This window comes from Bos grunniens, chromosome 12, assembly GCF_055505025.1.
Source record: "Bos grunniens cultivar Pamir isolate PY7600 chromosome 12, Bosgru_T2T1.0, whole genome shotgun sequence".
NCBI lineage: Eukaryota > Metazoa > Chordata > Mammalia > Artiodactyla > Bovidae > Bos > Bos grunniens.
The window spans coordinates 79,077,848-79,102,518 of NC_141176.1; the positions used below are offsets into that span (position 1 = coordinate 79,077,848).

Here is a 24,671-nt window from a genome sequence, read left to right on the forward strand (position 1 = left end):
GTATCTAAGCAAAATGTCAACACTCTTGAAGAAGGAAACAGAAGATTTCTTGGGTGCAATAAACGTCCCTTCCTTGAAGCCCATTTTATTTCTTCCTTCCACATTCCTAGGAATTCCAAGGAGCCTAATCCAAGCTACACACACAATTCTCACCATCTGATTGGATTTCAGGCCCATCTGATGGCCCACCTCACCATGGGCAATGCTTCTGCACATCTGTCTCACTACGGCACAGAGACAATGATGTGTACACAAGAAACATGTTGACCCAGAACCAAGTGACCCTAGTCCTGATGCCCCAAGAAATAAGGGGAATCATTATTTAATATGTTTATAACCTATTTGGAGCATACCATTTGAGAATTCTAGCCAAAGCCTATGATTCCATATGAATAAGTGCAAAAATTCTAAGATAAAGTCACTGAGAGTACATGGTGATTTTCATCAGTCAGAATAATTCTTTAGTTTGCAGAGAATGACAACCTACACCTAGACCAGAAATCCCCATTAGCCAAATATTGAGGTATCTGAGACAGGGATTAGGGCTCATTCTCTCAAAAATTGACAGGGATGGTAAGACCATACACCCACTCTTAATTTTAGGAAAATCTGGGATATATCAACACTTTAAAAGGACGGTGGTGAGAATTAAATGAGATTATGTATATAAAGTGCTTACCATTCTATGTATGACAAATAGAATAGAAACTCTAAGCCCATTGTTACCACTTTTCAGTGTACTCTGGGTGCCATCAATTGGGAGAGGGAAGATGGTGTATTCATAGATTTAAGGCCCAAAAGGCTTAAGAATCCAATGAATTTGGACCCTTAGAGGTCATTCATGCTCACCACTGGAACAGCCTCGTATATCCAAGGATGTATCATAGTCGTGTTATTTTTTTCTAGATGTGGTGATGATGTCACATGTACTAAAGTGACTGTTGCTTTTCTCTGGCCACAAAGATAATTGAAAATGACATCTATTTTGTTTGAAGATGTACTTTCAAAAATACTATGGCCAATAAACCTCATGCCTACTACAGTTTTTGTCCTCTCTGTATTTTCTTCTCAGCTCTAGGCCTTCCAAAGATTGATCACCTTAGGAATATGACAGCAAGTCAACATTTTTTGAGATGTTTATTTTCTTATTCCATATTCTCTGTTTCAAGCTCTGCTTCTTCTTGGTAAAGACTTACTGTTATGACACTCTTGAGCATTTATGGGAGACTAACGAAAAAAGTGGTGGACCTTTGAATTAACTAAACGAAACAAGATTATTCAATAATATATTCCAAAGATAAGATCAATTTGACCTTTTCTATTTCATGCACCATGAACTGGTATATTGATATCAATGGAAGTACAAAGGAGCTGGGATTCGAAATCAATGAAACTGAAGTTTTCTCTCCTCATTACTGAGAATGTTTTATCCTGAAATCAGGCAGTATCTATCCCTGTCCTTCTATACATCATACAAAAACATGCAATCGATTCTGATTATAAGGGCTAATGAACCATGTGCTAAGCACACAGCAGGCCAGCCAGCTTTGGAAAACCAACCTTGGCCTAGCTTGTTGTAGCTAAGGAACAGAACTTTCACAAAATCTTTTCAAATTAACAATCACTGTCAAGATGTGACACTGCTTTACTGAAAGACTGCTTCTGGGGATAAGTAACATAGCTGAACCCAACAGGACACCTTTACAAAATAAGTTTGCAGCAAAGAAAAAATAAAAAGATATATCTTTGCAGTAAAAGTACTCTGCCTCTGAGACTCAGCTTACTTCTCACTGGTAACAGTGGAAGCCTTTGCCCGTAGATTGGACTGCACAGAAATTCATTGCTGCATTTCTGTGTGTAGCTTTTGATAAATGCATTTCACTTCCAAAATGAACTTGTGGAAAGTTGCCACAGCTTGAATCACTAAAAAGCAGACAGAACTAAACCACAACAAAAAATCATTCCAAATAAGCATTCTAAATGAGGAGATGAGAGCTGAGAGGATCCAACACCATTCTTTAGAATCTCAAGTTCACAGACAAAACAAAGGCTGGATAGAAGGTATGTCTGTGGTATTTCTAACTTTTTGTTTTAAAGACACCTTACAACAGAGCAATTTCCACTTGAAAAGAAATGCTTACACAAACAAAAAAGACATTTTCTGAGATGACTTTGATCCCTTACTCAAATTATTGGCTTAAAGATTTTGTATCCTCAATAACTGCTCTTTATTGTCCTTGTTCAGCTATTATTTTTCAACTTATCGTTTATTAACCTTTTCTTTGTAAGTAACCACACCTGGCCTTATTTAAAAAAAAAATGGTGCAACAAATACTTGTCTTCTGTGGTAATGGGTTTCCCTGGGGGCTCACAAGAAGAACCCCTGGAGAAGGGCATGGCTAAAAGAAAGCTGAGCACCGAAGAACTGCTGCTTTTGAACTGTGGTGTTGGAGAAGACTCTTGAGAGTCCCTTGGACTGCAAGGAGATCAAACCAGTCTATCCTGAAGGAAAACAGTCTTAAATATACATTGGAAGGACTGATGCTGAAGCTGAAGCTCCAATACTTTGGCTAACTGATGCAAAGAACTAACTCATTGGAAAAGACCCTGATGCTGGGAAAGATTGAAGACAGGAAGAAAAGGGAATGACAGCAGATGAGATGGTTGGATGGCATCAGTGACGCTATAAACATGAGCTTGAGCAAGCTCTGGGAGTTGGTGATGGACAGGGAGGCCTGCCTTGCTGCAGTCCATGGGGTTGCAAAGAGTCAGACACGACTAAAAGACCGAACTGAACTGAACTGAATCCACTCTAGTATTCTTGCCTGAAGAATTCCATGGACAGAAGAAACTAGTGGTTCCAGTTCATGGGGTCACAAAGAATCAGAAATGACAGAGCAACTAACACTTTCTCTTTTCTGTGGTCATAAGACACATAATTTAGTTCATCTAGGCTATCTTTCCATGAGAGGTGATCCTGTTATTAAATGCCCTCACAGTAAAAGGAATCCATGCCAGACACCTGGAAGGCAGAGGGAGAACCACTTACCCAGCATGTCACTGCTTCAGACCAACCTTGACGTGACTGTGTAGACACTCCTGCCCCAGGTGTTCCTCATGTTAACTCAGCCTCCCAATCACAACTGCACCTTTCTCTTACAAACATGACCTTTCACTTAAGATAATAGGACACATTGCCAGGCTGAAAGGATCACCCTCAGCCCCTGTGAAAAGACCTTGAGAAACAGACTCTGTGCTCCTCCTGTGAGAACTCTGACAGGACTGTTACATTACCTGGATGAAATCAAGAAATGTCAGGGGCAGCAAGTCATCCATATGGCCAATGTCTTTAGAGAAACGATTCAAAATTCTTCCTGCAAGAACAGGACACAAGAAATTACTTCCCCAGATAAGCCCTTTAAGAGAAATAACTCATGAACAAACTAAAACAATATTTTTAAACTATATGCATTTATTATAGCGTCATATGAAATAAGCTGATGTCAGTGGTAAAGAAAGAGAAAATAGGATGATATCTAAATAGAGATAAAATTCTACCAAATAGCAGTGGGTGGGATGTTGAAATTGAGCCCTGATTTTTAAAAGAATGGGGGGAATCTTGTGGCAGCATCAAGAAGAGTTGGTGGATTTGAGAATCTTCTCTCCTTTTAGATCCATCCTATCTAAGACTCATTCCAAGTGCTAAGTCAGTGAATAAACACTTGCAAAATACTTCAATTAATCCCAATCATTATACTAATTTTGCTTTAGTTATCAAAATTAATTTTGATGTGATACTTTTAAAATAAACACTATTATAATCTCTCTGTAATTTTTTTTCCCCCACAAAATGGTTCCCAACAACTCACATTTCAGGAAATTGTAGATTCCTGTCGTCTTCATGTTGTGAGTTTACTATCATGGTAATGTCATTATTTTCACAGGTGTACCCGATGTGACAAACATAGACTCATGCTTAAGCATCCAAGAAGACCAGAGGGACGTAGGCAGGAAAATGGCAATATTATGTGATGACTACAGATCACTTATCATTATTGATTTTATTTCCCTTCTCAAAATCCACTAAAACAGTATATCCTAAAGGCTGCAAGACTGGAAGATTAGAATTGATTTCTAATGAATATCTAGTCCTTTCATGATCAAATTTAAAGAAATTGAAGCTACACACATGCGTGCAGACACACACGACTTTGGTATAGCAACTCCTGTTACCTAGACCCCTGAATTTCTTTTATAACTGAGACTCCAGGAAGCCAGGCTGCAGGTGAGACGTGGGAACCTGACCTGCTCTTTCTGACCTCTGTCAGAGATGACTTCCTCCCGAGGCCTGCACAGCAAGCCATAGCAAGACCATGAATGAGCAGCAGCTGAGGGCTGAGTTTTGTGGCCTGAATGTGGCTCTGCTGTCCTCCACAGGGCATCTAGCTGGCAGAAGCACAGGGTGTGCCCATGCCAGGAGCTGGAGCTGCTGGAATATTTCACCCTTGGCCAGGCCATCACAGCCTGTGTCTCAATTTTCCTTTCTCAGGTTTAGGAAATACAGACTCCAGAAACTGTCTCTCAGTGACACTTTTGCAGGCCCAGTGACAACTTTTCTGAGCCTCTAGGAATGCCTGCTTTAGAGGGCAAATCTCAGGATTTAACAGGCTCATGCAGGTGAAAAAAAACCCAGTCATGATGCCACATAAATTACCAAGTGCTCAACCACCAACGTGAGATGATGACTCTGAGCCCCAGGTTCTGCAGCATCACGTCTCCTGGGAAAGTCCACCAGGAGCTGCAGGAAGGTCAACCTGGTAAAATGCAGATTCTGACTCAGGAGTGCTGGGGGAGCCAGAGAGTCTGCATTCCCTCCAAGCTGGCAGGTGACGCCCTTTCTGCTATTGCCCAGGCGGTTTTGAGTGGCAAGAAACTGGGTTATTATTTAATCAGTTGTGCTTCAGGAACATTAAAATCAGATGGGCAGTTTTGCAGATACTCTTACAAAAGTTGTGACCACTCTGGTCATTTTTATACTTCTCAAAGTAGCAATTTTTAAATAAAGAAAATATATGTCAAATATTTAAAATGTGGTTTAAGTGCTTGTAATTCTTTGAAAAATGCAACTTTTTAACACTGGCAAGATTCAGAAACACTACAAGTATGATTTGGCTTAGAAAGTGTTGAAGGAAGTATTGAAAATTTTTTAAGATTAAATGAACAGTGTGTAAGACTCAGCAGTCAGCTAGGTGAAGAGCCTTTCTCCTATGGCTACAGAGGCACTGGGAAGAAGTCCACCAATAGCTGCTTTGAAAACTATGGAGACAAGTTTGCAGAGAATGATGTAATTGGCTGCTTTGCATGGCTCAGAGGATAAAGCGTCTGCCTGCAATGCACGAGACCCAGGTTCGATCCCCGAGTTGGGAAGATCCCCTGGAGAAGGAAATGGCAACCCACTCCAGTATTCTTGCCTAGAGAATTCCATGGGTGGAGGAGCCTGGCGGGCTACAGTCCATGGGGTCACAAAGAGTCGGACACGACTGAGCGACTTCACACACACACACACACACACACACACACACACACCACTTTATCTTTCTCCAGATATGTGAACCTTAAGGTCTGAGAGACCAAGGGTTGGCAAAGAGTGCAAAATACAAGAAGAACAGAAACAATGAGAAAAAACATCTCCCCACACGATGACTACACAAACTGAACCTAATATCAAAGCTCATCAAAAAACTAAGCACTTATTCACCAGTGAGCTGAGTGTAAAGTAATGTGAGATCAGAAAGTTCAACAGTTTCTTCCTTGCTCTAAGAAACATTAAGAGAACATATGGTGTTTGCAGAATATTTCCTCTGGCTTTGGGATAGACTGGGCTTCCTAAGTGGCTCAGTAGTAAAGAATTTGCCTGCCAATGTAGGGAGAAGCAGGAGACAGGGGTTCAATCCCTGGTTTGAGAAGATCCCCTGGAGGAGTAAATAGCAACCCACTCCAGTATTCTTGCCTGAAAAATCCCATGGACAGAGGAACTTGGTGAGCTACAGTCCATGGGGTCGCAAAAAGGAGGACACAACTGAGCAACTGAGCACATTTTAACTACAGCTGTGATTTCAAGCCCACAGCCTTGTAGTAATAAAGTTTTCTCAGAAGTCTCCAAATGAAATATTAAATCCTTATCATGAATTCCTTTCTCTTATATGCCATAACTCTTCATCCAAATAACATGAGGCCCGTGATGGAAGATCTCCAGGGATGTAGAGGGAAGAGGAATTCAGATGAATGGTGGGAACCCAATCCATTTTTGGACTGTTCTGTGTTCGAGGATTTCTCACATTAAACTGAATCTTGTCTTCCTGGAACATCCCTACTTATTCTGCCTTTATAGCCGCACAAGGTGAATCTAATTTCTCTTGATATGACAGCCTTTCAAATACTTGAATGAAATGAATCATATTCTTTCTAGCAACTATTCCTTGGTGCCTCAATGATCCCTCATAAGGCATGGCCCTATATTGTCTGCAGTCTCTTGACCAGACTCAGAGAGCCAGTCTTGATTACTTTAGGGTAAAGTGGTATCACCACCTCCCCTCGTCCTGCATAGCCAGTCACAAAGCTACAAACACAGTAAATTCTACAGGCCAGATCACTTCCATCTGTAAGCACAGGTCGATTTTGGGGAACAATTGAACAATATGTGTAAACCATTCTAAGAGTGCATCCCTTCTGACCCAGAAAATTCATGTCTGGGATTACATCCCCAGGAGTCAGTAAGTGCATCAATCTGTTAAATGTGGCATATTTATAAAGTCACTAGTAGAAAACAACCTGAACAAGTCTGAAACAAGTCTTTAATGTATTACGCACAATTTTAATTTTTTTTCTTTCCATTCTTATTTCTCTACACTGTATTACTTGTGTAAAAATGTAAAGTAGAGGGGGGACAAGAAGGAGGAGAAAGAAAGGGGTGATATGGAGGATCAGGGGAAGGGAAGAGAGAAAGGCAGAGAGAAACAGGGGTAGAGAGATAACCCCCCTTGAAAACCATGACATCCAAGAACCAATCAAGGTCCTCCTAACTGCTCGGTTCACAGTTTTCTGTCTTGTCCATAAGACAGAATATCACAAAAGATGCCATTGAACTTGTCAAAATACAAATTCATAATGATTGTATTTTAAGAATCAAGTCTATACTCTAAGCTGGATTCAGTCACCTTTAGAATTCTGACACCTGACCCACAACTAGAATGTCTCAGCTTAGTTATAACCAAACTGTAACTTAAAATTTTGAAGTTCCTACATCCGGTCTTTGCTCTATCTTTGTTAAGCTACAAAAATTAAATATTTATGTATCATAAAATATCAAGGTATATTTTTATTGAGGTATATATTATTTTTTGTATTTTTATTATTTATATATATATAAATTTACTTATTTTAATTGGAGGCTAATTACTTTACAATATTGTATTGGTTTTTCCATACATCATCTTTTAGAATTTGAAATAGCTCAACTAGAATTCCATCACCTCCACTAGCTTGTTTGTAGTGATGCTTCCTAAGGCCCACTTGGCTTCACATTCCAGGATGTTTGTGAGTGACCACACCATCATGGTTATCTGGGTCATGAAGACCTTTTTTGTATAGTTTTTCTGTTATTTCTAGTTTTTTTTTTTTTAATATTTTAATATTTATACTACATCAAGTCTCCAGAAGCAAAGTAAATCTTTTCCATGAGCAATACAGAGGCATAGTTTAAAAGGAAAAAGAAGTTAATGTACATAAATTGTTTGTCAAAGATGAATGGGGTTACTATTGTAATTGGCACTATTAAAAATTGTATATTTACAAATATATGGTATAACACACAAATCTAATGCATTTAGTATCATATACATTTAACAAAGTTTTATGGTAGCATAAACTTATACCCCCAGTGTAATTTCTTCAGAATATTATATATTTCGTAATTAAGCTCATAACTTTGGCTAAAAAAGCATTTCCCTTTTCAGTGAAATTCAATGTAAGCTATGAAACGAATGACATATAAATACTTCTGTATTCACACAACAATCATCTCTAAAGAAAAGAAACAATTAAATTCTTCTAATTATGGCTAAATATGAATTTAAAGAGTTGCTTGGATTTAATTAAATGAGAATTTATGTCTTAAAATGCGTATCTTTTAAGCCTTCTATATTTTGCTTTGGAATAAAATAAAATATTTTTCAGCATATTTCATTTTTATAGAACTGAGATAAATAATTTTTTTTCTAGCTGTCCATGTCCAAGAGAGTAAATATATCACAAGTTTTTGTGGTAATATACATGCTAATACTGCAGAGATTTTTATTAAGATATATCAATATCACCTATATCTATCTATATTTGTTGTTTTAGTTGCTAAGTCATGTCCAACTCTTCTGTGACCCCATGGACTATAACCCACCAGGTTCCTCTGTCCATGGGATTTCCCAGGTAAGATTTTTTTTTTTTTTAATTTTTCAGCACTTTATTTTTTTTTTAATTTGATAAATTTAACGCCTTTTATTGCCATACCTCATTTTACTGTGCTTTGCTTTAGTGAACTTTAAAGATACATGTTTTTTTTTTTTTTTTCTTGTTAATTTTCTGTTTAGTTGATCTATCCATAAGTGTGAGTGGGGTATTAAAGTCTCCCACTATTATTGTGTTATTGTTAATTTCTCCTTTCATACTTGTTAGCATTTGTCTTACATACTGCGGTGCTCCCATATTGGGTGGATATATATTTATAATTGTTATATCTTCTTCTTGGATTGATCCTTTGATCATTATGTAGTGACCTTCTTTGTCTCTTTTCACAGCCTTTGTTTTAAAGTCTAATTTATCTGATACGAGTATTGTGACTCCTGCTTTCTTTTGGTCCCAATTTGCATGGAAAATCTTTTTCCAGCCCTTCACTTTCAGTCTGTATGTGTCCCCTGTTTTGAGGTGGGTCTCTTGTAGACAACATATGTAGGGGTCTTGTTTTTGTATCCATTCAGCCAGTCTTTGTCTTTTGGTTGGGGCATTCAACCCATTTACGTTTAAGGTAATTACTAATAAGTATGATCCCGTTGCCATTTACTTTATTGTTTTGGGTTCGAGTTTATACACCATTTTTGTGTTTCCTGTCTAGAGAATATCCTTTAGTATTTGTTGGAGAGCTGGTTTGGTGATGCAGAATTCTCTCAGCTTTTGCTTGTCTGAAAAGCTTTTGATTTCTCCTTCATACTTGAATGAGATCCTTGCTGGGTACAATAATCTGGGCTGTAGGTTATTTTCTTTCATCATTTTAAGTATGTCTTGCCATTCCCTCCTGGCTTGAAGAGTTTCTATTGAAAGATCAGTTGTTATCCTTATGGGAATTCCCTTGTGTGTTATTTGTTGTTTTTCCCTTGCTGCTTTTAATATTTGTTCTTTGTGTTTGATCTTTGTTAATTTGATTAATATGTGTCTTGGGGTGTTTAGCCTTGGGTTTATCCTGTTTGGGACTCTCTGGGTTTCTTGGACTTGGGTGATTATTTCCTTCCCCATTTTAGGGAAGTTTTCAACTATTATCTCCTCAAGTATTTTCTCATGGTCTTTCCTTTTGTCTTCTTCTTCTGGAACCCCTATGATTCGAATGTTGTAGCATTTAATATTGTCCTGGAGGTCTCTGAGATTGTCCTCATTTTCTTTTAATTCGTTTTTCTTTTATCCTCTCTGATTCATTTATTTCTACCATTCTATCTTCTAATTCACTAATCCTATCTTCTGCCTCTGTTATTCTACTATTTGTTGCCTCCAGAGTGTTTTTAATTTCATTTATTGCATTATTCATTATATATTGACTCTTTTTTATTTCTTCTAGGTCCTTGTTAAACCTTTCTTGCATCTTCTCAATCCTTGTCTCCAGGCTATTTATCTGTGATTCCATTTTAATTTCAAGATTTTGGATCAATTTCACTATCATTATTTGGAATTCTTTATCAGGTAGATTCCCTATCTCTTCCTCTTTTGTTTGGTTTGGTGGGCATTTATCCTGTTCCTTTATCTGCTGGGTATTCCTCTGTCTCTTCATCTTGTTTAAATTGCTGAGTTTGGGAGTCCTTTCTGTATTCTGGCAGTTTGTGGAGTTCTCTTTATTGTGGCGTTTCCTCGCTGTGTGTAGGTATGTAGAGGTGGCTTGTCAAGGTTTCCTGGTTAGGGAAGCTTGTGTCGGTGTTCTGGTGGGTGGAGCTGTATTTCTTCTCTTTGTTCAGTCGCGCTATGGGGAGGGAGGGAGGGATGCTGCAAACAAATGACACTGGCATGCGCTCGCAGTGCCTCAGCCACACTGGGTCTGCCCCCGCTCATGGCGCGTGTAGCCTCCCTGCCCACACTGCTCAGGCTCTAGGTTGTTCCGCCGGGAACAATCCGAGGCTGGCCCTGGGTTGCATGCACCTCCCAGGTCCAAGCCGCTCAGGTTCAGGCACTCAGGTAGTCCTCAGAGGCGCAAACTCAGTTGAGGCTGCATTTTGTGCTCTTCCCAGGTCCGAGCAGCTCAGGTGATGAGGTGTTTGGCGAGCACCAATGCTGCGACTTATCGCCTCCCCGCCACTTGGTTATCTGGGTGTAAAACCGGCGCACCTTCTCAGGCAGATGTTGACCGTCCAGACCCCCAATAAGTTTTAGTTAGCAAAGAAGCCAGTTTTATAGATAATGTCTCTCTGGGGCTGCGATTGCCCCCTTCCGGCTCTGGCTGCCTGTCACCGGAGGGGGAAGGTTTGCAGCCGGCTACCTCTATTTAGTCCTTTGTTCCGTGCGCGGGCTGGCGGTGTCTTAGGTTAGGGCTGGCTTTTCGCATGGTAGATATCCCACAGTCTGGTTTGCTAGCCCAAATTATTTCGCTCAGATAGTGCTCAGGGTATTCAGGCCAGATTCTTACTCTCAGCGATGCAGCCCGCGCCGCGCCTCCCTGCCCAGCCCCCGCTTGCTAATGGCGGATGCAGGCGTCTGCGCTGCTTCTCCGCTGGAGGAGTTACCATAGGGCTCGCAATCTGCGAGTTTTAATTGTTTATTTTTTCTCCCTGTTATGTTGTCCTCTGTGCTTCCAAAGCTCGGCATGGATTCGGCAGTGAGAAGGTTTCCTGGTGTTTGGAAACCTCTCTCTTTTTAAGACTCCCTTCCCGGGACGGAACTCCGTCCCTCCCTCTTTTGTCTCTTTTATTGTCTTTAATATTTTTTCCTACCTCCTTTCGAGGAGTTGGGTTGCTTTTCTGGGTGCCTGATGTCCTCTGCCGGCATTCAGAAGTTGTTTTGTGGAATTTACTCGACGTTTAAATGCTCTTTTGATGAATTTGTGGGGGGAGAAAGTGTTTTCCCCGTCCTACTCCTCCGCCATCTTGGCGCCTTCCCCCTGTTATTTCTAGTTTTGTTGCCACCTCTCATGTGTTATTCTCATTATCCTTTTGGGATTTTAGAGCTTTGAGGGGACATAAAAGATAACCATGCCTAGTCTTCCCAAAGTTTATCCTGGGAAGCATCTGAGATTTAACAGAGGTGCCTTGGAAAATGAAGGAGAAGAAGTAGAGAAAAAGACACCCCATCTGTCTCCCTTACTGCCCATCCATTGCAAACAGAGCCCTTTTCATTCATCTGGATGTTCATCTTAGAGATGGTATTTCAAGAAGGGGGATCTACAGCAAACAGAAATATTCAAATCCCTTTGTAGACCAAGCTTCTGATGATGGAAGAGACAAGGTCCCACCTTGCTCAGGATGATGCAATAGTATTAAGCATACAATATTTCATCATGGGGTGGGTGCTACCGCCAGGCCATCCTGAGATTTCCATCCAGCAGAGAGAGGAGACAAGGAACCTCACTTTTCAGGGCAATTTCCTGCAATATCATTCACTGCCTCTTATTTTCACTAGGGATAGTGCCCGTCTCACCTCCCATCACTCTTGACTGTGTACCCTTATTCTGATAAAATACTCTTTTCTCTCCTCTGTTCACCCACTAAGAAGGTCCTTAAGTCCCCACCCACTCTGTCCAGATCTCAACCTTAGCCCTTTCTTTTCCTAAGACTCTTGATGACAAATATAGCTCCCAGGAATCTGCCACTCACTTAAACTCCTTTAACTTTATCAGACGGGCTTGGAATAACTGCTCCTCTCCCAGGAAACTGTCAGAGCCTTGACCACAGCTAATGGACCAAAGTACCAGGGGATCCTAACCCATGACTAGCCACCAAGTCATTCTGATTTCCCCTCCTGAGAATTATAAGGCCAGGAAAAAGCAGGAAAGTAGAGCAGAGTCACCGCACCCAGCAAAGTTGAGAGACCAGGAAGCTTGGGCACATGCATGCATCCTGTGGCAGTGGCTCCAATACCCACGAGGACCCCAGTTCCTAGCTCCAGGAAAGTCAGCATTGCTCCAGCTGCGCAAGACGCCCATTTCCTTTCCATCAAGCCCTCTTCCTTTGAACTAACCTGGGTAGATTCTGCCACTAGCAACCCAAAAGCCTTGACTAAAACAGTTACCACAAGTACAACAAAAGACTGCATACTAAAATTAGTTGGGAAAATGAGATGTTTTTGTAAAGTTAAATTTTCAAATTACTACTTAGGAAGAAACTATTACTGAGAACCTTTCTTCATGCATAGTTTTGTCATCTTAAAAGCTAACAGAAATACATCTTTTCTTGAAACTCAGATCTAAAATTTTGAGCATCAATGGTCTCATTGGGTTTTTCTCTTCTTTTTCCCCCTTTTGGTCTGATTTAATTGTTTTTAAATATGGCAATGTCCTTTGGGGTTAATATTGGTTGCCTAAAATGCACCCAACCCCCACCTATCCACTATTTTCTTTAAAAAATTTATAACACTATGCTTTCAGCTGATACATTTTGCTGTTGTCAGCATCTGATTCCACCCTCAATCTTTATGTTTGTAGCTGAGAATCAAGGAGATCCTGAAACCAAGTGGGGCCCAGAAGAAGACTTCACAGGCTTTTAGAAAAGCCATAAGCAACTCTCATATTTAAAGACGTAGTTTTTCTGACACTTCATTTGATGAGAAACTGTTTCAGTGTCCTTTCAGATTCCACCAGAGACCTGGGTCTATCCTCAGGACATATTATGGTATAATCTATTTAGTGGTTTAACTACTGTCTATGTCTACTAGCCTTGAACTCACATCTAGATTATACACCTTTTGTAAACATGGACCACACTTCACATACAATCTATAACAAAAAGGAAACTGCCAGATGTTAGTGGTCAACTGGCATTTACTAATAATACACCATAAACCCAGTGGCTTTCCAACCGTTTTTGGTTTAAGATAGGAAGACTTCTATGCTTCTGGACTCTTACACAAAAATAGAAAACATATTAGTAAAATGAGTATTTTAAAAGTGGCTCTTACTGAAGTGAGATTGTAAGACATGTAACCCACTCAGTGACCATCTTGGTACGTGTCAGTATGTGGAAAAGTTGGAAAGATTAATTCTGATCACTATGGAGTCTACCAATGCTTGTGTCTTCCTTAGATCTCCCAGGGATCTGCTTAAAATGCAAATTCTCAAGAGCATGTGTGAGGTCTGAGATTCTGGATTGCTAACAACTCTAGGGTGATGCTGATGTTGCTGGGTCCAGGGACCACACTTTGAGTAGCAAGCAAGAAACTAAACATTTCTGATAACATTCCTTTGTCACTCATACCTACCCCTGGCAGCTAAAGGATCTTTGTCTTAATTTACCTCTGTGTTTGTTTTTAAAGCATCTAGTATTTGACAGAGAAGTTTTGCAGCTGTGTTTTGAGAGATATGCTGTGGCCAACTGCCCTGAACCACCTCTGGCTTAACTACAGGAATGGCCATGCACAGATGAGACTGGAACTGTCTGAAAGTTATTTTTGCTTCATTACCATGTTAAGATTTCTACCCAAGGTGGGAATTTGTACTGGACTAGGCACAATTCCTGCCATGTGCAAAGGAGTGTGGAAGACTGCACATGTTCCAGCTAACCTGGCTGTTCCCAGAAATCTCTGCCCCTTTCCTAGAGCCCCAGTGGCATGCCTGCCTCCTATCCCTTAAAGTTCCTCTACTCCCCTCTCCCCTTGGGGAGAAGATGTGCTTAGAGCATGAGCTCTCCCTTTAATCCTTAATCAATGAATAAAGTTTCTGCTCTACTATACACAACCGGGCTTAAAAAGTAGCATTTGTGATTCCAGGCAAAGAACCCATTCAGGAGTCACTGACCCAATGGGAATTAGCTATACCTTCTGTCTCAAGAATATTTAAATTGATCTTGTCTTATCTACATGTATAACTATTGCCCTTTTAAATTCCATTCTTTACTTTCAGGGGCTAACAACCCCTTGTCTTCTTTTTATTCACACAAATTAAATTAGAATATGGAGAAGGGGATGACAGATGATGAAATGATTGGATGGCATCACCAAATCAATGGACATGAGTTTGAGCAAATTTGGGGAGATGGTGAAGGACAGGGAACCCTGGTGTCCTGCAGTTATGGGGCTGCAGAGAGTCAGACATGAATTAGCAACTAACAATAATAACAGACATTGCTAGGACAGAGATTTTGTCTACTTTATTCACTGCTGTTACCCCAGTGCCTGGACCAATGCCTCACTGGAACACCTCAAATAGAAGGCACTTGAATATTCTGAGTGAATCAATAAAACAAGCTCTTCTGCTCTAAATAAGCAGTTTGTCCTCAAATTCCAGTCTCTATTGATATTTTAAACAATCTCCCTCCCTCCCTCCCTCCTTCCCTCTCTCCCTCCCTCCCTCCCTCCCTCTCTCCCTCCCTCCCTCCCTCCCTCCCTCTCTCCCTCCCTCCCTCCCTCCCTCTCCCTCTCCCTCTCTTTAATCTGTTGTTTTCTAACCTGGGGAAATTCGTTTCAAAGTGAAGTATCTGGTCCATCATATTGTCACCAAGAAAACTCATTAATGATTCTCATGAAATAAAGGTAGAATCTGGGAAATAAGATAAAGTCTAACTCCTTTTTCCCTTTCAGTTTAGTCAAATTTCATGTGCTCATAGAGTACTACGTGCAGAAGCTTTGCACCTAACTCTTCAGATCAGAGTCCCTAGTGGGAAATGGCTTTAAGATGGTGGTGGAGGGCAGGTGCAATGACAAGAAACCTGTAAAGCATCCTTGTTTAGGGCCACCTTTAGGGGAGAGAACAAGAACTTTAGAGTGCAACGTGTATACCTATGGCGGATTCATGTTGATGTATGGCAAAACCAATACAATATTGTAAAGTAATTAGCCTCTAATTAAAATAAATAAATTTAAAAAAATAAAACGAGCTCAGGAATGAAGCCAAGCCCTGACAAAAACAAAAACAAGCAAAGTGAAAGCAATCTGCAGATTTTGTTTTGTGACTTGTTAGTCTTACTCACTTATCTGTTTTTCTCTTGCGTCTGGGAAAACACACATATTCTTCCCCACTCTCAACCTTTTTATCAAGTTATCATATTCATTCAGTTTTGTAGGAAAAAGAGAGATTTTAAAATCTCTAAAATTTCATCAGGTCACTTAGTCCAAAAAACAAGTTAAGTCAGCTATTTGCCAGACATTGCTTTAAATGCTTTACATACATTAATTCTCTTGATTTTCACACACACAAAAATTGTTGAGATTATTATTGTACTTTCATCCCTACTGTACAGAGAGTTGAGGGAGACAGAGGTTAAATTGCTTGACAAAGGCTGTCTCTCAGCATCTGGGCTGGGATTCACATTCAGAGGAGCTCACACCAAAGTCTATTTTTCTGAGCACAGGGCACCACAGATCTCAAATTACACCGTGGTTCAAAACCACTATTGAAAAATAAAAGAAACCCATTCAGTTTACTCTGGGTAAAGTCAATGACCAATCTTTTTGTTGGGCAATTTTCAAACTTTAAATTTCACATCTCTTTAATGGAATCTAATAATATGAAGCTTATATTTGTGTGATGATCTAACACAAAAGAGGTCTACACACACACACACAGCTATCCCACATAGTGCTGCTTAAGATAACTGTGCTTCAATCAAGATCTTCACTGTGCCATTGAAGTGACTGGCAAAGTTATTCTGAAGCTCTATTCCAGCAGAACTGAAACATCACAACATCTCCACCTACATCCCAACTCCCTGTCCATTAATAGTTTAAAACCGCTTACCAGTGACAACCAAAGTTGTCTCTCTTATATCAAACAACAACAACAATAAAAAATGGATATAAGAACTAAGGGGAGAGAAAATAAAGCTATATATATATTTAATACTTAATGTTTATCTAAAATATATAAGGTATTCACTGTTTTATCTAATATTACAAACCTTAACCTCACCTTAAAAAATTTAGCAACTTGGATATAACAGGAACCAAGAGATGATGGCTAGCTTGAAGGCTAGCTCAATTAGGTATGAAACTCCTATAGTGCCTCCTTTGTGAAAGATGTGAATGGTTAGAGCATTTGGCACCAAGTGAAATTAAACTTTCTGCATTCGAGTTTTAGAACTTCCTAATGTAGGAGTGTGGAGAAGGCAATGGCACCCCACTCCAGTACTCTTGCCTGGAAAATCCCATGGACAGAGGAGCCTGGTGGGCTTGCGGTCCATGGGGTCGCTAAGAGTCGGACATGATTGAGCGACTTCACTTTCATTTTTCACTTTCATGCATTGGAGAAGGAAATGGCAACCCACTCCAGTGTTCTTGCCTGGAGAATCCCAGGGACAGTGGAGTCTGGTGGGCTGCCGTCTATGGGGTCGCACAGAGTCGGACACGACTGAAGCAACTTAGCAGCAGCAGCAGCACTGTAGGAGTGAAATCTACTCACCCTGTATAAAGATTTAACAATTGCTTAATAAACAAGAGCTCATCTGATTGTAGCTTATCTGATAAATCTATGATTAGCAGGATTACACAGGTGTTACCTTTTATTTCCCTGGATATTTCTGTCAACAAATATCTATTTAATTTTGAATCAAGGAAGGACAATTTTGTAATAATACAAATTATTCATCATCTTAAAATCAGCGTTTATTTTTCTTCCATTGATAGAGCTATGTCAAGACTAACATTTAAAAGTTAATACCAATAATAAATATTTCTGCCTACTCTATCACCCATTGGTACAATGGATTAAGCCATAGTTGATAATCTTTTCACTTTTCAGCTAAATAAAAAGGAGAATATAGGGAAGATTTATACTAGGACGAGGCATAATTTTAAAATGTTATTAATAGGATCATTTTATTCTCCAAAAATAAAGACTAATAAATTTATAGTTCTCTAAAGAAAATTAAATTTTATGAGCCCAGGCATGCTGACACCAACAGGAGAAAAAAGAACAAAATTCTAAAAATAATGGCTACATATAAGAAAGAAAGAAATTTCCTTCTTAATTTCTTTCTTTTTCTAAATTTTTTATTGAAGGATAATTGCTTTACAGAATTTTGTGGTTTTCTGACATACATTAACAAGAATCAGTCATCAGTTCAGTTCAGATCAGTCACTCAGTCGTGTCTGACTCTTTGTGACCCCATGAATCGCAGCACGCCAGGCCTCCCTGTCCATAACCAACTCCCGGAGTTCACTCAGACTCATGTCCATCGAGTCAGTGATGCCATCCAGCCATCTCATCCTCTGCTGTCCCCTTCTCCTCCTGCCCCCAATCCCTCCCAGCATCAGAATTTTTACCAATGAGTCAACTCTTCGCATGAGGTGGCCAAAATACTGGAGTTTCAGCTTCAGCATCATTCCCTCCAAAAAAATCCCAGGGCTCATCTCCTTCAGAATGGACTGGTTGGATCTCCTTGCAGTCCAAGGGACTCTCAAGAGTATTCTTCAACACTACAGTTCAAAAGCATCAATTCTTTGGTGCTCAGATTTCTTCACAGTGCAACTCTCACATCCATACATGACCAGAGGAAAAACCATAGCCTTGACCAGACAGATCTTTGTTGGCAAGGTAATGTCTCTGCTTTTGAATATGCTATCTAGGTTGGTCATAACTTGCCTTCCAAGGAGTAAGCGTCTTTTAATTTCATGGCTGCCATCACAATCTGCAGTGATTTTGGAGCCCAAAGAAATAAAGTCTGACACTGTTTCCACTGTTTCCCCATCTATTTCCCATGAAGTGATGGGACCAGATGCCATGATCTTAGTTTTTGAATGTTGAGCTTTAAGCCAACTTTTTCACTCTACACTTTCACTTTCATCAAGAGGCTTTTGAGTTCCTCTTCACTTTCTGCCATAAGGGTGGTGTCATCTGCATATCTGAGGTTATTGATGTTTCTCCTGGCAATCTTGAAGAAGCTTGTGCTTCTTCCAGCCCAGCGTTTCTCATGATGTACTCTGATTATAAGTTAAATAAGCAGGGTGACAATATACAGCCTTGACATACTCCTCTTCCTATTGGGAACCAGTCTGTTGTTCCATGTCCAGTTCTAACTGTTGCTTCCTGACCTGCATACAGGTTTCTCAAGAGGCAGGTCAGGTGTTCTAGTATTCCCATTTCTTTCAGAATTTTCCACAGTTTATTGTGATCCACACAGTGAAAGGCTTTGCCATAGTCAATAAAGCAGAAATCAATGTTTTTCTGGAACTCTCTTGCTTTCTCAATGATCCAGCAGATGTTGGCAATTTGATCACCGGTTCCTCTGCCTTTTCTAAAACCCGCTTGAACATCTGGAAGTTCATGGTTCACATAGTGCTGAAGCCTGGCTTGGAGAATTTTGAGCATTACTTTACTAGCCTGTGAGATGAGTGCAATGTGTGGTAGTTTGAGCGTTCTTTGGCATTGCCTTTCTTTGGGATTGGAATGAAAACTGACCTTTTCTAGTCCTGTGGCCAGTCCTGAGTTTTCCAAATTTGCTGGCATATTGAGTGCAGCACTTTCACAGCATCATCTTTCAGGATTTGAAATAGCTCAACTGGAATTCCATCACCTCCACTAGCTTTGTTCATAGTGATGCTTCCTAAGGCCCACTTGACTTCACATTCCAGGATGTCTGGCTCTAGGTGAGTAATCACACTATCGTAATTATCTGTGTCGTGAAGATCTTTTTTGTACAGTTTTGTGTATTCTTGCCACATCTTCTTAATATCTTCTGCTTCTGTTAGGTGCATATCAATTCTGTGCTTTATTGAGACCATCTTTGCATGAAATGTTCCCTTGGTATTTCTAATTTTCTTGAAGAAATCTCTAGTCTTTCTCATCCTGTTGTTTTACTCTATTTCTTTGCATTGATTACTGAGGAAGGCTTTCTTTTCTCTTCTTGCTATTCTTTGGAACTCTGCATTCAGATGCTTATATCTTTCCTTTTCTCCTTTGCTTTTTGCTTCTCTTCTTTTCACAGCTATTTGTAAGGCTTCCCCAGACAGCCATTTTGCTTTTTTGCATTTCTTTTCCATGGGGATGGTCTTGATCCCTGTCTCCTGTACAATGTCACAAACCTCCACCCATAGTTCATCAGACATTCTCTCTATCAGATCTAGTCCCTTAAATCTATTTCTCACTTCCACTGTATAATCATAAGGGATTTGATTTAGGTCATACCTGAATGGTCTAGTGGTTTCCCCTACTTTCTTCAATTTAATTCTGAATTTGGCAATAAGGAGTTCATGATCTGAGCCACAGTCAGCTCCTGGTCTTGGTTTTGCTGACTGTATAGAGCTTGTCCATCTTTGGCTGCAAAGAATATAATCAATCTGATTTCAGTGTTGACCATCTGGTGATGTCCATGTGTAGAGCCTTCTCTTGTGTTGTTGGAAGAGGGTGTTTGCTATGACCAGTGAATTTTCTTAGAAAACTCTATTAGTCTTTGCCCTGCTTCATTCCGTATTCCAAGGCCAAATTTGCCTGTTACTCCAGGTGTTTCTTGACTTCCTACTTTTGCATTTTAGTCCTCTATAATGAAAAGAACATCTTTTTTGGGTGTTAGTTTTAAAAGGTCTTAGAAGTCTTCACACCACCATTCAACTTCAGCTTCTTCAGCATTACTGGTTGGGGCATAGACTTGGATTGCTGTGATATCGAATGGTTTGCATCAGAAACGAACAGAGATCATTCTGTCATTTTTGAGATTGCATCCAAGTACTGCATTTCAGACTCTTTTGTTGACCATGATGGCTACTCCATTTCTTCTAGGGGATTTCTGCCCGCAGTAGTAGACATAATGGTCATCTGAGTTAAATTCACCCATTCTAGTCCATTTTAGTTCTCTGATTCCTAGAATGTCGATGTTCACTCTTGCCATCTCCTGTTTGACCACTTCCAATTTGCCTTGATTCATGGACCTAACATTCCAGGTTCCTATGCAATATTGCTCTTCACAGCATCGGACCTTGTTTCTATCACCAGTCACATCCACAACTGGGTATTCTTTTTGCTTTGGCTCCATCCCTTCATTCTTTCTGGAGTTATTTCTCCACTGATCTCCAGTAGCATATTGGTCACCTACTGACCTGCGGAGTTCCTCTTTCAGTATCCTATCATTTTGCCTTTTCATACTGTTCATGGAGTTCTCAAGGCAAGAATACTGAAGTGGTTTGCCATTCCCTTCTCCAGTGGACCACATTATGTCAGACCTCTCCACCATGCCCACCCATCTTGGGTGGCCCCACGGGGCATGGCTTAGTTTCATTGATTTAGACAATGCTGTGGTCCTAGTGTGATTAGATTGACTAGTGTTTTGTGACTATGGTTTCAGTGTGTCTGCCCTCTGATGCCCTCTTGCAACACAAACCATCTTACTTGGGTTTCTCTCACCTTGCACGTGGGGTATCAAGACTGCTCCAGCAAAGCGCAGCCACTGCTCCTTACCATGGACGAGGGGTATCTCCTCACCGCCGCCCCTCCTGACCTTGAACGTGAATAGCTCCTTTAGGCCCTCCTGTGCCCGCGCAGCCACCGCTCCTTTGATATGCGGCTGCTCCTCCCAGCCGCTGCCCCTGGCCTCAGGTGGGGGTATCTCCTCTGGACTGCTCCTGCGCTGTTGCAGCCTGGCACTCTTGGCCACTGCCCCTGACCTTGGACGCTTCGTAGCTCCTCTCAGCTGCCTCCCCTGACCTCGGACGCTGGGTAGCTCCTCTCGGCCGTGCTCTGTGAGCCGTCGTAGCCACCCAGAATCAGTCATAGGTACACCCAAGTCCCCTCCCTCCCAAACCTCCATCCCATCTGCCTTCCCATCCCACCCTTCAGCCTGTCGCAGAGCCCCAGTTTGAGTTCCCTGAGTCATACAGCAAATTTCCATTGGCTATCTATTTTATATATGGTACTGTAAATTTCCATGTTACTCTCTCCATACATCCCCCCTTCTCCCTGCTCCCCTCTCTCCATATCCATAGGTCTGGTCTCTATGTCTCTTCCTCCTTAATTTCTTTCTAAATATTTAAAGGTAATAAAAAGATTAATCCATGATCCTAAGAACTTCTCAAAGCTAAATCTATGGAATTTTTTATTGTGAGAAAACACATATAAGGACAAATCCAGATGTACTTTGGTATCTGTTCAAACATCTTTGTGTAGAAAAGAAAGAAATGAATACCTTGTTTTCCTTACCACATGCTCAAAAAGTATACATTTTCATTACATGCCCCAATCAGAGTGAAGATAAGATCAGTCACTGAACCAAAAGAACACTTCTAGAAACATCCACTTGAAGTTCAAAGAGAAATCAATAATTATTGACTGAGCCCAAAATTAGGGACTTCAACTGAAAATCACCCAGGGCAGACACTCTAGTTATTCTGTTGCCAAGTCATATCTGACTCTTCATGACCTCATGGACTGCAGCATGCCAGCCTTCCCTGTTCCTTACCATCTCTCGGGATTTTCCCAAGTTCATGTCCATTGAATCAGTGTTGCCATCCAACCATCTCATCCTCTGTTGCCCTCTTCTCCTTCTACTGATATAGTAACAATATGCCAGTCTGTAGCACTACTTTCTCCCAAAAGTAGACCCAAAGGCAGGACTTTCCCATCATGAGGAGCATGACTGTATTTGGAATAATGCCTGGATAAAGATTCCTACACATGTAACAAGTCTAAAATAGACTTTCCAGGTTTTCAAGAGGTTGAACTAGTTCCCCATATGATACAATCTATGAAAATGCAAATGCCAAAAAGAAATGAAGAGAAAATATTTCCAGAACAGAGAACTTAATTTCATGATAGCTTTCCACATAACTACATTATTTTAATAAACTTCCACTCAAAGTGTACTTTGGACATTATCATCTTTATTCTAGGTACTAGAGTTTTCCCTAAATAAGAGGGAAATTTCTAACCAATTAATCCTGGTTACCAAGAATGAAAAGAACATTCAACAGATCATAATTGATTTCATTACTTATGGAGAAAACATCATTGCTTACATTTCACCTACTGTCAAAGCATTATAACACACTTCTATAAAGCCTGAAGAGAAGTGTGTGTAGATATTTGTAAAAAGCAACATTAGAAGTGCTGGCTTCCCTCTTCTTTTCCTAACACATTTTCAGAGATGACCTCTAGCATCTAGACAGTCTCTGATGGGTCAGGAGAACATTTCAGTATCGCTAAGACTGTTTAGAAATTGGGATGCATTTGCTGTAAGCTTAGAGATGATGATCTTAAATAAAGAATTACTTACTTTATTTCCTAAATTCCTCTGACTCCCACTGATGTGATTTCATTTTGAAAACAATTCATCTTAAAGTTGCAGGAGAACAGTTTTTGTAAAATTTTCTGAAGCTGAGGGCAACCTTTACATAACATACTATGAAAAAGATCTGCAGCATAGGGCTATGCTTGTCAGTGTGTATGTGGTGCATATCTATGAATTGAGATCTCCAACTGACAGCTGTATTAAAATGTGAATCTGTATCTTTTCTATATGGAATCACAGAATATTGACACCATTTAGTTTAAACAAACAATCCACTGTCAGCATTTTTTTTTTTAAATTATTTACATGTGTAAATGCCTTGATAGACAGGGACTGACAAAATTTCAGTCAAGATGGCAGAGTAGAAGGGTGTGCACTCATCTCCTGCAAGAGCACCAAAATTACCACTAGCTGTTGAACTCTGATTGACAGGGGGATACTGGAAACCACCAAAAAAATATACCCCACGTCCAAAGACAAAGAAGAAGCTGCACCAAGATGGTAGGAGGGGTGCAATCACAATAAAATCAAATCCCATACCAGTTGGGTGGGTGACCCACAAATTGGAGAACAATAATACCAAAGAATTTTCCCACTGTATGAAGGTTCTGAACCCCACATCAGGCTTCCCAGCCTGGGAATCCAACAAAGGGACTGGTAATTCCCAGGGAATCTGACCTTGAAGACCAGCAGGACTTCATTATATCCACAGGACTAGGAGAACCAGAGACTCCAGTCTTGGAGGACACAAGCTAACCTTTGTGCACACAAATACCCAGAGGAAAGGAGTAGTGATCCCACAGGAGACTGAACCAAAACTACCTGCTACTGTTGGGTCGTTTCCTGAGGAGACGTGAGTCAGCAGGGGCTTACCACAGGGACAGGGGCACTGGCATCAGCAGCCCGGGAAGGTCTCCCGTGGCATAAGCCCTCTTGGAAGTGGCCATTAACCCTACCAAAGACACAAGGATTGGGTCGCTTCTGACCAAACAACTAACAAGGAGGGTGCACAACCCCACCCATCAGCAGATAACTGGATTAAAGCTTTACTGAGCAAGGTTCTGCCCACCAGAGCAAGGCCTAGTTTTTCCCCCTACCAATCCCTCCCATCAGGAAGCTTACACAAGTCTCTTAGCCTCATCCATCAGAGGGCAGACAGAAGAAGCAAAAAGAATTACAGTTCCACAGTGGCTAAAACAAGAACCACATTATAGAAAGTCAATCAGGATGAAAAAGTAGACAGTTATGTCCCAGATGAAGGGACAAGATCAAACCCAGAAAAACAACTAAATGAAGTGGAGATAGGAAACCTTCCAGAAAAAGAATTCAGAATAATGATACGGAAGATGATTCAGGATCTCAGGAAAAGAATGGAGGCAAAGATTGAAAAGATGCAAGAAGTGTTTACCAAAGACCTAAAAAACTAAAGAAGAAACAAGCAGAGATGAATAATATAAGAGAAGGAATCAATAGCAGAATAACTGAGACAGAAGAACAGATAAATGACCTAGAGGACAGAATGGTGGAAATCACTGCCACAGAACAGAATATAGAAAAAGAATGAAAAGAAATGAAGCCAGCCTAAGAGACCTCTGACACAACATTAAGCACACCAACATTCACAATATAGGGGTTCCAGAATGAGAAGAGAGAGAGAAAGGACCTGAAAATAATATTTGAAGGGATAATAGCTGAAAACTCCTCTAATATGAAAAATGAAATAGTCAACGAAATTTGGGAAGCACACAGAGTCCCAGGTGGGATAAACCCAAGGAGGAACACACTGAGACACACAATAAACAAACTGACAAAAATTAAAGACAAAAATAAAATATTAAAAGCAATAAGGCAAAAAATGACAAATTACATATAAGTGAACTCCCATCAGAAGACATTAAGAAGAGGTGGCAAGAATACACAGAACTGTACAAAAAAAAGATCTTTATGACCCAGATAATCACAATGGTGTGATCATTCACCTAGAGCCAGACATCCTGGAATGCGAAG

General features: G+C 40.4%; 1 protein-coding gene across 1 annotated transcript in view; it reads right to left on the bottom strand.

Annotated features, from left to right (window-relative positions):
- The window catches only part of LOC147361956 (ATP-binding cassette sub-family C member 4-like), a 221,063-nt gene that overhangs the window by 78,416 nt on the left and 117,976 nt on the right, over nt 1-24,671 (bottom strand). The window contains exon 21 of the mRNA XM_086328633.1: nt 3,295-3,374. Coding sequence (XP_086184759.1) covers nt 3,295-3,374 — 80 coding nt within the window. The remainder of the gene's footprint in view (nt 1-3,294; nt 3,375-24,671) is intronic.